This window comes from Pseudorca crassidens, chromosome 15, assembly GCF_039906515.1.
Source record: "Pseudorca crassidens isolate mPseCra1 chromosome 15, mPseCra1.hap1, whole genome shotgun sequence".
In the NCBI taxonomy this organism is placed as follows: Eukaryota; Metazoa; Chordata; class Mammalia; order Artiodactyla; family Delphinidae; genus Pseudorca; species Pseudorca crassidens.
In genome coordinates, this window is record NC_090310.1 from 10,113,346 (window position 1) to 10,126,641 (window position 13,296).

The window sequence follows — 13,296 nt, forward strand, 5'->3', positions numbered from 1 at the left end:
AAAGAAGGGAAGGAGAAAGAGGTCTAATTCCCAGTTTGGGGAAAGTTTCCCTTTCAAGATGGATGAATATGTACATGCATTTATATGCAATATAAGTATTGCAAATATTCTGCTGTAATGGGGCCCAAATTGGCACAGATAATCTTAATTTACTTACTACAACAAAATGAATTTCGAAACCTGGGGAAACTACATTGGTTAAACCAAAAGGCTTTATCAGGGAAAGGTGTAGTGGATGGCAAAAATTAGCCACAGATGTCTTCCATCCCAGTAGATACACCTGTTTGCAATGGAACTTTCCCACTCCTATTTTCTAGAAGTGGAAAACTACTCCACCTTTTGAATCTGGGCCTGGCCATGTGACTTGCTTTGGCCAGTGGGATGCAGGGAGAGGCTTGAAAAGTGCTCGTGCATCAGCGTCTGCTGTTTTTGGAGCAGAGTTGCCACGTGAATGAGCCTGGAGGATGTGAGACCAAGAGGAGAGGTAGGCCCAACTCTGGCAGCTGAGGCCTCGGCCCCGGGAGTGAGGCCAGCCCAGACCAGAAGGACGGCCTGGCCAACACACAGAATTGTAAGAAAGACTAAATTATTGTTTGAAGCCACTAAGTTCTGGGGTGCTCTTTTATACCGCAATAGATAACTGATACTGAAGTATACATATAATTTAACTGTGAAAGTTAATAGAAGCAAAAACAAAAATTGTGACAAGCTTGGGATTTCACTGTTCAGTGTTAATTTACAAGTTGGGGGAGGAGGTCTTCTGAAAACTTTTAACAGCTCTGTTGGCATAGGGATAGTAAGATTGGGTATTAACGAATGTGACTGTCAAAAAGAAAAATTTGTTAAACTGAGGAACAGAATGGACAGGGCCGATGGCCATATCAGTGAAATGGATACTGCCCTTGAGCAAGTTGAGGAAATTGCTCAGAAGTGGGACAGAAAGGTAGTCTGATGGAAAGATTAAAGGAGAGCTCACAAATGGAGGTCTACTTGTGCATAAAAAAGAAAAAAGCTTTTTACATGTTTGTAAGTGATCTGAAAGAATCTGAAAGAGCTGTTGCCCTTAAAACGGGGATGGAATTTGAGGTGCAGTGAGATTTAAGAGAGATGGAGTTTTGAGAGGGGAGGAGTGAAGAGGAATTTTACTTATTACTACTTATTACACTACTTATTACCACTTCCTACACTGAATTTTTATTTAAAACATGTATAACTTTTGTAATTTATAGTAAAACTTTAAAGTACAAAGATTTGATAAATAGGTGACAGCTGGGCTGTCAACGAAAAATTTCTTTTCAATGCAGGCAACTGAAAGCAGGTTTGCCGGTGCAGAATGCAGAATCGCTTCAGCCTTTCCTCAAAATATGAGGGGGGAGGGGGAAATTCAGAAGTTAAAACCATTTAAACGTTCTGTGCAGCAAGTGCTACACAAACATCACAGGAAATAAGGCCAATGGATGGTCAGCTCACAGAAGCCTGCAGGCACCTGGAAGCAATTCATATCACGAAATCCATGGTAGAAAGTCACATTATTAGGGATTGTTTACAGGGAATCACATCTCCAAAGAGAGGCCTCAACAAAAGAGGCCTTTTTTAAGGCTGGCGGGAAACACTCATCCACCCAATAGCTGGTGAGGACGGAAGGGAAGGCGGTAGGGCCGCGGGTCCTTGAAAGGGCCCCCCGGGGAGAGCCGACAACCCGTCACTCCCACCCCATTTGTTTTCCCGGTTTCTGAGAGGAGACTGTGGCTTGGGGGTTTTAAATTCTCTGTTACCAACAGACATGCAGGCAGAATGTATCTGAGCTTGGAGACGCATCCAAGGCTAAGATTAAAGGGCAAGCGTGTAAGGTGTGTCACTTGTAAGTGGGATGAAGACGCCACAGCTGAATTCTGTTGGCTGAAATATCGGGCTCCTTTTTGTGGACTTGTGTTGGTTTGACCTAGAATACCTACAATGGACAGGCGCTCTTTTCAGGCTGACGTTGAAGGTGGAGCTTCTACCAAGCACATGTTATCTGTGGATAGGAGTGACCCTGGGGTATGACAAGGGTGGATTCAGGCTACTCCTGCCTCAACGGACTGGGGAGGCAGCTGAGCATAAACCACATCTCCCACCTTCGGCAAAGCTCGTGCTCTGACCTCCATCTCACTGGAGGTAACATCTCTCTTCGCCTCCTCTCTCCATCTTTTCTTTATACTGAATATTTTTCTTTTACATTATCTCAGATTTAACTTTAACTTTACATTTGGAACTGTTTATTTCTTATTTCTATGTTGCTTTTCTAAACATTATTAACTTCTCCTTTTACCCCGTACAGTCAGCTTGTGTTCATCTTTATCTTTTTGAGGTTTGAGTTTCAGTTTTATGTACTTATTTTAGGTTTTCTAACGTTTCTACTTCTAATGCTTTCAATACTTTTCCATCCCTTGAGTAAACATTTGAGTTAAAAATTTTTTTTTCTATTTTTAACCTTTAACATTTTTCCTTCTAATGCCTTTTTTTTTTTTTTTTTGAGGCGTGGAAGAGCAGGGATGGGGGTTAACTACTCTCACCATCAAAGAGGGATTTTTTTCCCCAATGTACATTGTCATAGTAATGTACGTCTATTGTAGAACATTTAGAAATGACAGAGTGTAAGAAAGCAATAAAATAAGCTATGTCCAAAAATAAAAACACTGCTTTATTCATAAATCAAATTCATAGTCCAAATGTGTATTCAAGACTTTTTACTCATTTAGCAGTCAAGTTCTAATTTCCATATAATTAAAATAATAACTTTGTCTACAAATATATCTACTTAATAACATCTTAGTACCTAATATTTATTGAATTAGAAGGCTTTTTTTTCTAGATATTTGAGTAAAATATGATTATTCTGCAAATAAGGCCCCCGTTGAGGTTCATTAGTGACCTATCCCCATTATCTTGTTGATTCTTTGGGATTTTCTACCCAAATATGGACCAATATATCATCTGCAAATTAAAGACAGTTTTAGTTTGTCATTCCCAATCCATATATCTTATATTTCCTTTTCTTGTCTTACTGCATTAGCTAGGACTTTCGGTATGATGTTGAAAGGGAGTGATGAGAGGGGACATCCTTGCTTTGCTCCTGATCTTAGTGGGAAAGATTCTAGTTCCTCAGCATGAAATATGATGTTAGCTGTAGGTTTTTTGTAAATTTTTTTTTATCAAGTTGAGGAAATTCCCCTCTATTCCTGGTTTACTGAAAGTCCCATTTTTAAGTAAAACAAACGAAAGGAGTCAAATAATGACCTGCTGAACACCTGATTCTACAAGCATCAGTGTACATACCAGAATCTTCCATGGGTTCAGTCTTCACACTTATGGGGGCACAGCTAAAAGGAGAAGGGAATGCTGGTCAAGATGGGCAGGGTGAGAACTGCCCAAAGGCATCTGGACACACTGAATCTAATCCCCAGATCTCCATACCATCATAGGTTCCCCTCCCCCCATCAAACTGAATGCAAAGCTACCTCAACTTTAATGTTGTAACAAATTATTAAGAAAGTTAAAGGTGTCAATGAATATATTCTCATAATCCCAAACATCCTTTTGAATAAAGAATATGTAACAAAATAACACATTCCATAGCCTAAAAACTAATACATTTGGGTTAGATGTGGACTTAATTTTTTATTTATCCCTTACCTTTCACTTGGTGATGTCACTGATCGCTCAGCATCTGTTACCAACCCAGGCACACCTGTGCATGAGTAAAAAGACACACGCTAGCCTCTGTCTGCACCTTGAAATATGACAACATTCAAAGGCATATAAAGGGAAAGCGAATACAAAGAGAACAGAATTCCTGGCTCTAGGTCATCATGGAACAGCAGTGGAGGAGAGACCAACTCAAAGCAGCCCCCAGGGCCTGGGCCATCTGTGTGGGCACAATGGGGGCCAAGGAGCAGACCTGTGCCGGAGCGACCTCTGGCAGGTTACTAAGCCTCCTCGTGCCTCAGTTTCCTCGTCTCAAAATGGTGGTTGGGTGAGGATTAATTAATACATGCAAAGTGCTTAGAACAGTGCCTATCACAAAATAAGTGTCAGCAGCAGTGATTACCGTTATTTCTATAATGACAATACAAGCCACCTGGGACAACAGTTACCTGGTCACCTGCCACCCCTCACCCTCCAGTCCCTCCTTTAATGTGAACTGGGGGACCCCAGGAACTCACAACTGCTCCAGAAATACCTGCTCTGTGAGTAGCCCATGCACAGGAGTGTCTCATGGCCCTCTATACCCCAAGGTAGTCCATGTGGACAGACCCTCCACCCACCCCTGCCACCTGGCTTCTGTACCTATATAGGCTCAGCATAACACCCTCTTTAGACCTGGTCTTTCATGAACAGCTGTGGCCCAAGGTTTCCAGCTATGATCCAGAATAATAATCTGAGAAAATAAGGAAGTGGGCACAGATGGATCTCTAAATGTTCCTGGTAAACTTACTATTTTCTTTTTTGGTCCCTTCATCAGTTAAGGAGCTTATGAGGGGTCCTGGTTTCCCAAACACGGTCTCAAACACCCTGCACATAACTTTCTGCCTGACCACATGGAATGGGCTTCCTGGGGGAACCAAGCTATTGAGATCCTGCTTATCTTGGGGGCCAGCTCCTCCAGGAAGCTCTTCTGACCACACAATTCTAACCCCTTCTGGGGGCTCTCAGGGATTTCCTCCACGGGTCACCCCTGGTTCTCTGAACAGTCTCTTTCCTCCTCACAGATCATGTATCTCAGAAGCACGGGAACGGTCACACAGCCCAGACCACTCCTGAATCCCACAACGCCTGGCCTGTGGTTGGTGCTCAGAGACCAGGAAGTCACTCCAGCATCCTCACACTCCTGTGCACATGGACAAGGTAGATCTCCTGCCCTCCGAGGGCTGGACGCAGACGCTCGCCGGCATGCGAGCTGACGGGAGGGTGGCGTCCCGGCTCTTAGGCTGGGTATGTGTGTTTCCCTGAGCTGTAGTCCCTGCAAACATCCCCACCACCCCTGGCCCCGGGATCAGAGGTGGCCTCCTCAAGGCAGGAAAGACAAAGCATAAACAAGCTTTAGAATGTGCCAAACTTGCATTTGAATTAAGAAGCAGAACTGGTTTAGCAGTCAAGGGCAGTCACCAAGTATGAGAAGCTGTCACTTACCAAGCTGACTCACGGGACCCAGGAAGGGTCTGCAAGAAAACCAATACTGTTACCTGACATGAACACACAAGACGGACAGATTAAACATCTGAATAACCAACTTCTAAACATAACGGGACAGAATTAACTAACCGAAATTAAGTCAGTGTATCAGCTGTTAGGAGGGGGTAGAGCCTATCACCTGTTGATAAGGAATGAAATCCCCGCTTTGTTCTCCAAAATCCACTTCAGGGTTGCAAGGTCATAGTTCTCAGGGTGTTGAAAGGGGACCCCTTCTGGGAGCCCCTGCACCACTACGGCTGCCTGGTCCCTCAGCATCTTCTCGTAAGGAACAGGCACCATCGCTGTCGTCCCCAAGGCTTTGCCTAGAAGAAGCAGCAGGATGTCTTTAAATAATATGAGCATAAATCCCTGATAGTCAGTTTCACTTAGTGTCATAAACACAGGTGGTGATATTTGGTTCTGAAATTTATTAAAAGCTTAAAGTGTCCTATGCCTCTATATCTCAAGTTAATAAAATTTCCGACCAAAAGGCCAAAAGAAAAAGTATAAAATGTTTTCCTTTAAATCTTCACATAAGAGAATATAATAGGTTGCATAATCTATAAAAATATTGAATCACAGGGGCTTCCCTGGTGGTGCAGTGGTTAAGAATCCGCCTGCCAATGCAGGGACATGGGTTTGAGCCCTGGTCCGGGAAGATCCCACATGCTGCGGAGCAACTAAGCCCGTGAGCCACAACTACTGAGCCCGTGTGCCACAACTACTGAAGCCCGCGTGCCTAGAGCCCGTGCTCCGCAACAAGAGAAGCCACCACAATAAGAAGCCCGTGCACCGCAACGAAGAGTAGCCCCTGCTCGCCATAACTAGAGAAAGCCAGCGCGCAGCAACGAAGACCCAACACAGCCAAAAATAAATAAATAAAATAAATAAATGTATTTAAAAAACATTGAATTACTATGTTGTACACCTGAAACTAATATAATATTGTAAGTCAACTATATTTCAATAAGTAAATTAATTAACTAAAAATAATCTATTTCCAAAAGAAAGAAAATAATAGGTCTTTTTCTCCATTCTCTTGGAGGTTGCACAATTCAGGGTGCTCACCCTGGTGCACCCAGGGCTGCAGGGAACAGCCTGAGGTTACTCAGGCTGCAGCCAAAGAGGATGAGAGCCCTGCCCAAAGCTTAGCTGTCCCTGTGTCACACTGTACAGATTGGGCCAACTTGCCTGTAGAAAGCTGAGTCCACCTGGGGATATGTCGGTGTCTCTGCACTGGCTGACCGGCCCCGAGGTGCTGGAGCTCCATTTCTCATATGGAAGTGTAGCCTGAGACCCTAAGATCCCCTGTGCTGGAGGAGTCCCACAAATCCAAATGGTCACAGGGACCTGCAGGTCACACAGATGTTTGCAGCTGTCTAGGAATGATGACCCAGGCCCTAAGATGCTAAGGTGCTTCTATCACAAGTACAACACCTGCAGACTTCCTTGTTATCTAGCTTTTTTAAGCACTGTGTAGGTATTAAAAAAAAAAAATCCCTGTCTCCATGCCTGTGGGAAGATGTGGGTAGGTGGGGAGACCAATGAGGATGAGGCTGGTGCGTGAACCAACTATGAACATCTAATAACTGCATGGCCATGGGGAGGGGGCTCTGCAAAGACTGAAGGCTGATGAATTCAGAGGTTCCAATGGACCAGAAGAGACCAAGTGGTCTTCCTTAAGAAGACTTGATCTGGTACTTTACTGGCTCTTCCCTTGATGTGAATGTGGATTTTTCCAATGTTAGAGACGGTCTAAATAGTCACGCTGATAAAATGATTTCTAAAACCATCTTCTGTAGTGAACTATTCAGAGAATTAATGCTTAAAGTGAGCTTTACCGTAACAAAAGCAGAAATAGTCCTCGACGGCTTTTCTGAGTATTTCCGTTTCTCCTGAATCAATCTGCATCCCGTTGGCAGGGCCTGGGGGTTTCACCTCCTGCAGCCCTTCGGCAATGCCTGTAAACGAGTGATCAGTACAAAGTCAGTATCCAAGTATCTGTACTGTGCGTTTTCTTAACATCCATGCTTCTGGTACTGAAAGGAAAAAGGAATAGACATAAAACAAGATCTTTTTTTTTAAAATAAATTTATTTATTTATTTTTGGCTGCGTTGGGTCTTTGTTGCTGCGCGCAGGCTTTCTCTAGTTGCAGCGAGCAGGGGCTACTGTTCGTTGCAGTGCGCGGGCTTCTCACTGTGGTGGCTTCTCTTGTTGCGGAGCACAGGCTCTAGGCGCGTGGGCTCAGTAGTTGTGGCGTGCAGACTCAGTAGTTGTGGCTCACGGGCTCCAGAGCGCAGGCTCAGCAGCTGTGGCGCACAGGCCCAGCTGCTCTGGGACATGTGGGATCTTCCCGGACCAGGGCTTGAACCCGTGTCCCCTGCATTGGCAGGCGGATTCTTAACCACTGCGCTACCAGGGAAGTCCAAAACAAGACCTTTTAATTAAAAAAAAAAAAATACACAACAAAGAACAGGCTATTTCTGATGAACAGGATAAAATAACATAGTGATCACCTGTGAAATGAATCTACTGATAAACAATAAATAATTCAACATATAAGGAAATATTAGTAGTTCAGAGGAAATGGTAACAGAAAATTGTTTGCTGGGAATTCCCTGCCGGTCCAGTGGTTAGGACTCTGCGCTTCCACTGCAGAGGACTCGGGTTCCATCCCTGGTTGGAGAACCAAGATCCCGAAGGCCAAGTAGGGAAGCCAAAAAAAAAAAAAAAGAAAAAAGAAAATTATTTGCTATCCAGTCTGCAAGTGACAGTCACTGTGTAGGAAGACCCTCAGCACTGGGCAGGTTCGGGAACAGCCCCCCTGTCAGCTGCTACTGCAAAAGTTTTGAAACTGTTTGTTTTCATCAGGGTTAGTCAGGACACAGAAACCACACATTAATTTGAACAGGGAAAGTTTAATAAAAGAATCATTAGTGGGACTTCTCTGGTGGTCCCAAGGTTAAGACTCTGTGCTCCCAATGTGAGGGGCCCGGGTTCGATCCCTGGTGAGGGACCTAGATCCCACGAGCCATAACTAAGAGCCTGCATGCTACAACTAAGACTTGGTGCAGCCAAAAAAAAAGAACCAAAACAGAATCGTAGTAACAAGGATGAACTGCTAAGGGGTAATGAGAACTCTAAACAACACAAAGTAACAGGCAGCAGGAGCATCGACCACCACAAGGGCTGAGGGAGAAACTAATCCTGGAAGAGAGTCCCCCCGAGGCTGAGGTCCAGGCCTCTCTGGGGAGGAGGCAGAGTCTGCAGGGGTGCCATAAACTGGGGCTGGCAAGCAGGGACCCGTCCTCTAGAGGTGCTAGTGGAAACCAGGTGGCAAGTGGCCCCCGGGGTGCCGCCAGATTCGCTGTTGCAGGGAAGCTGTTCCCTGGGGCGGTGGCAGAACTCTGGAAACCACCCATGGGGTGATGCCAGCAGAACTTTCTAGGAGGCCTCTCTCTCAGGCACTGGTGGAACTAACTCCCTGGGAAACTGCCGGTGGGTGTGGTGCCCCTGAGATTTCTCTGGGAAGCTTCCTTCTGGAACTTTCTGGGACTTCTGTGTGACTTGCTGGGCAGCTGGCCGGGATGCAGGGGAGCCAACTGGATGCTGTGTGCGGCAGGGGTGCCCCTGGGAATCCCAAGCGCAATTGGTCACCGTGTGCTACAGGTACAAGCAGGTGCGAGCCCACTGGAAACGGGAAGAGAAGTGTCTTCCTCCTCCAGGGACCTCCTGAAAAAGCCTCCAAGGTAGGTCCTAGGCCAGCTGCCAAGGGAGAAATGTTTACAGGGTCCAGTTCCAGTATCACAAGGCAGGACAAAGAAGGGTGGACTTGGAGTAGAGAGGCAGTAACTTGAAAACCGTCAAAGTGATTTCTTGGGCCAGAGAGGCTTGTACCATGGAGTTACGTTCTAGGGTCAAATGTAAGGCAAAAATCATGCACAGACAGAATTATACTTGAAAACCCTCAGACATCCAGGAAGTACAGGATATATATAGTTCTGTGTAAACAATTCTGCAAAGCAATTCCTAGGCATGTTCACATATCAGAACCAATTAGGCTAAAAGAAGGAAGCAGGTGAAAACCTATGTGTGTTTGGTCATTCAAACAATTTTGGCCCACAGGTAAAATAAGAGGTAAAGAGAATAATTGACAGTACTGCCTGCAGGTTTAGTCCAGGGGTCAGTGAACTACAGCCTGGGGCCACATCCTGCCCGCGGCCTGTGTTTTGTATGACCTGTGAGCTAAGAATGGTTTTTCATATTTTGAAATGGTTAAATAAGTTCAAAAGGACTTACTTCATAACCTGAGAAAATAACACGAAATTCACATTTCAGTGCTGTAAATAAAGTTTTATTGACCAGGTGCATTCATCGCCATATCACCTGCTTCTACTTTCGTGCTACAAAAGCAAGGTGAGTGGCTGCAACAGAGGCTGTAATGACCCAGAGACTAAAACAGTTACTATCACTCCCATTACAGAGAAAGCTCGCCAGTCCCTGGTTTACTTTATATTGCTTTAATATTAAGCACCTATAACCCTAACCCAGGTTGATTCTAAATTCCTTCTGTTTTGAGGATTAAATTTGTGAATGCTTATACAGCAGGGAGTTGGTTCCTAACTTCAGAAGGCAGATAAATGTGTTTTTGATGCAATTCCATGGTAATTTTTCCTAACTTTCAAGACAACTTCTAGAGAAATAACCATCACACGTTCAAGAATGACACCCAGTATTACTGTTCCAGCGATGGCAGAGAAGTGTGTATTTGCCAGGAACAATGAACGATAAGCTCTGGACAAAATGAGAAGATAACTACTTGAAAGCACTGAAGAACAACCAGAAACAGGCGAAAGCAGGAAGGAATGCTATCCTCGAAAGAAGGGAAGCACACATATGGGATGAGATGCACATTGACCTGGCTTTTCCCCCATGGGAACTCCTGACTTCCTGTGGGACTCAGGAAGAAATAGAGCTTAACCAAAAAGCAGCCGTCTTAGTGAAACAAGGAAATCTATGTCACATATCAGGACTGCCATTGTGGTTAAACACTGAAAGGGAAATTCTGGAGAAAATGAGTCACAGAGGTAGGAGACCCAGTATCATCATAGCATCTTCCCTCAAATGCTTGCTTCATCTCCAAACTCTGCAAGCACAGGGTGAGGCTTTAAGGAAAAGCAACATCTGGAAGGTAAATTGCTGAGAAGAGATTTAAACAGCTGTGTGGTGCCAGAAAGACAGGGTTGGTATTCAAGATCCACCAAGCTCGAGAAGCTTGTTTAACACCTTGTGAAACTAAGGGGCACATCTTAGGAGGAGGGGCCGCCTTCTGAGACCAAGAGGGATGCTCTAGGGCCAAGGGCAACTCTCATCCGCATGGGGACAGGGTGACCTGCCAGTAACTTAACTGCCTGCCAGAAGAAAATGCAATTTAACTTAGCAGGTTTTTACAACATATCACGCATAATACCCAGTATAAAATGAAAGATTAGTAGGAATGTGAAGAAGCAGGAAAATGTGACCCGTGACCAAGACAGAAAAAAAAAATCTATAGACGCAGAACCAGAAATGACCCAGATGTTGAAATTACCAGATAAGGACTAAAACAACTGCTATAAACACATGAAAGACTTTTTATAGGGGTGGTGAACACAACAAATTAATATAAGGGAAATTGCAACAGAGAAATGAAAATGTTAACCACAGAAGGAAGAAAGAAAATGCAATTTTAGAAATGGAAAATAATCAGAAATGAAAATTTCACCAGATGGACTTAACAGCACCCTGGATACGGCTGAAGGAAGAATCAGTGCCCTCAAAGAAATGCCAATAGAAACTATCCAATCTGAAACTTGAATACAAAAAGAAAAAGTGGGGGGGAAAGGAACAGAGCCTTAACGACTTGTGAGACAATAAATAGCAAATTTCTGGACTTCCCTGGTGATGCAGTGGTTAAGAATCCACCTGCCAGACTTCCCTGATGGCACAGTGGTTAAGAATCCGCCTGCCAATGCAGGGGACACGGGTTAAAACCCTAGTCCTGGAAGATCCCACATGCCGTGGAGCAACTAAGCCCGTGCGCCACAACTACTGAGCCTGTGCGCCACAACCACTGAAACCCGCGCACCCTAGAGCCCACGTGCTGCAACTACTGAAGCCTGCGCGCCTAGAGCCTGTGCTCCACGGCAAGAGAAGCCACCGCACCACAACTAGAGAAAGCCCGCGTGCAGCAACGAAGACCCAATGCAGCCAAAGATAATTAAAAAAATAAAAAAACATTAAATAGCAAATTTCCTTCTCTGTGTAAATTAAGAAGAGAATCAGAATAAATATTTGAAGAGGTATGAATGGCCAAAAATGTCCAACATTGATGAAGACGTCAACATGCAGATTCAGTAAGCTCCACAGACCAAGTAGGGTACAAACAAAGAAGGCTATAAATAGGCATTTCATGGACAAACTGCTGAAAACCAAAGATGAGACAGAGCTAGGGAAAAAGATACAGTACCTTCAGGGGAACAAAAATAAGAATTCGAACCTGACTTTGTTATCTAAAACAGTGGCAACCAGGAGGAAATGGAATGAAACTTTGAAAGAGCTGGAGGAAGAGAATTCCCTGGCGGTCCAGTGGTTGGGACTCCATGCTTGCACTGCTTAAGGCCCAGGTTCAATCCCTAGTCGGGGAACTAAGATCCTGCAAGCCACGTGATGCGGCCAAAAGAGAAAAAAAAGGGCTGGAGGAAAGAAATTGTCAAGCCAGATTCTATATCGAGTAAAAGCAGTCTTCAAAAAACAATAAGGACCTACTGTATGGCACAGGGAACTATATTCAATATCTTGTAATAACCCATAATGGAAAAGAATCTCAAAAAGAATATATAAATATATGTATAACTGAATCATTTTGCCATACACCTGAAACTAACATAATGTTGTAAATCAACTATACTTCAAAAAAAAAAAAATCTTCAGAAACGAAAGCAAGGAGAATGATGTTGGCAAGATGGCAGACTAGGAAGCAATGGGCCTTCCTTCCTCCACAGATACACCAAATTAACAATATACGGACCAGAACACCTCTGTGAGAACTCTGCAGACCAGCCACTGGAAAACCAAGAAGAGATGTTAGCACAGGGGTAGGAAGGTTTGCAGCATTTGCTGTGCCTATTCATGCTTCTCCCTCTACGTGGCATAGTGCAGAGCAGCTGCGAAGGAACCCCCAGACTGGGGCTCCTCCCTTGACGTGGAAACAAGAGTGGACTGTGTGTCCAACATTCTGGCTTGTCTGGGGGTTACTGGAGGAACTGATTTATATCTTGCCTGACTCAGAGCACTGACTTAACTCAGAGCTGCAGTTCTGTGGGAGACACCAGGGGGCGAAAGAGATTCAGAAAGGTTTGAGAGGTTCTAGAACAGCCAGCAGGGCCGATGGGTGGTCTTCCCCCTCACAGAGCCAGTAAGCAAAGACTGGGAGAGGTGGTTGTCTTTTCAAATGCCCAGGAAAAAATGCCAGGGGGGAAAAAAATTACAAGGCATACAGAGAAGCAGGGAAACAAGGCCCACTCAAAGGAACAAAATAAAGCTCCAGACACCAATTCTAAAGAAATGTAGATCTATGAACTACCTGACAAAGAATTTAAAATAAAGATGCTCAATGCACTAAGAGAGAGTATAGAAAGACAACTAAATGATACATGAACAAAAGGAGGGCACTGACAAAGAGGAGCTATAAAAATACCAAACGGCCCTCTGGGGCTGAAAAATCCGATAACTGAACTGAAAAATTCATTAGAGGTGTTTGAAGGCAGACTGAGTCCTGTTCCATGCTATAACGTGGATGAAACCTCAGGATGTTATGCCCGCCCCAAGTAAAATAATCCAGGCGTTAGTAGTGTAAGTACTCTGTGATTCCACTGAGACGAGGTATGTGAAATGGTCATACTCATAGAAACAAAGGAGAATGGTGGTTATCAGGGGCCAAGGTAGTGGGGGAAAGGGAATTGTTTATTTAGTGGATATAGAGCTTCAGGTTTGCAAGATGAAAGAGTTCTGGAGATCTGTTTCACAACAATGTGAATATA

The 13,296-nt window shown here is 44.3% G+C and overlaps 1 protein-coding gene across 3 annotated transcripts in view; it reads right to left on the reverse strand.

Annotated features, from left to right (window-relative positions):
- Positions 1-13,296, reverse strand: part of LOC137206822 (general transcription factor II-I repeat domain-containing protein 2) — a 53,756-nt gene that overhangs the window by 21,240 nt on the left and 19,220 nt on the right. For all 3 annotated transcript variants that reach the window (XM_067705951.1, XM_067705950.1, XM_067705949.1), the window contains exons 4-8: positions 7,056-7,175; positions 5,354-5,537; positions 5,173-5,201; positions 3,676-3,730; positions 3,319-3,362 (exon numbers count right to left, since the gene is read on the reverse strand). In XM_067705951.1, the coding sequence (XP_067562052.1) occupies positions 3,319-3,362; positions 3,676-3,730; positions 5,173-5,201; positions 5,354-5,537; positions 7,056-7,175 (432 nt within the window). The remainder of the gene's footprint in view (positions 1-3,318; positions 3,363-3,675; positions 3,731-5,172; positions 5,202-5,353; positions 5,538-7,055; positions 7,176-13,296) is intronic.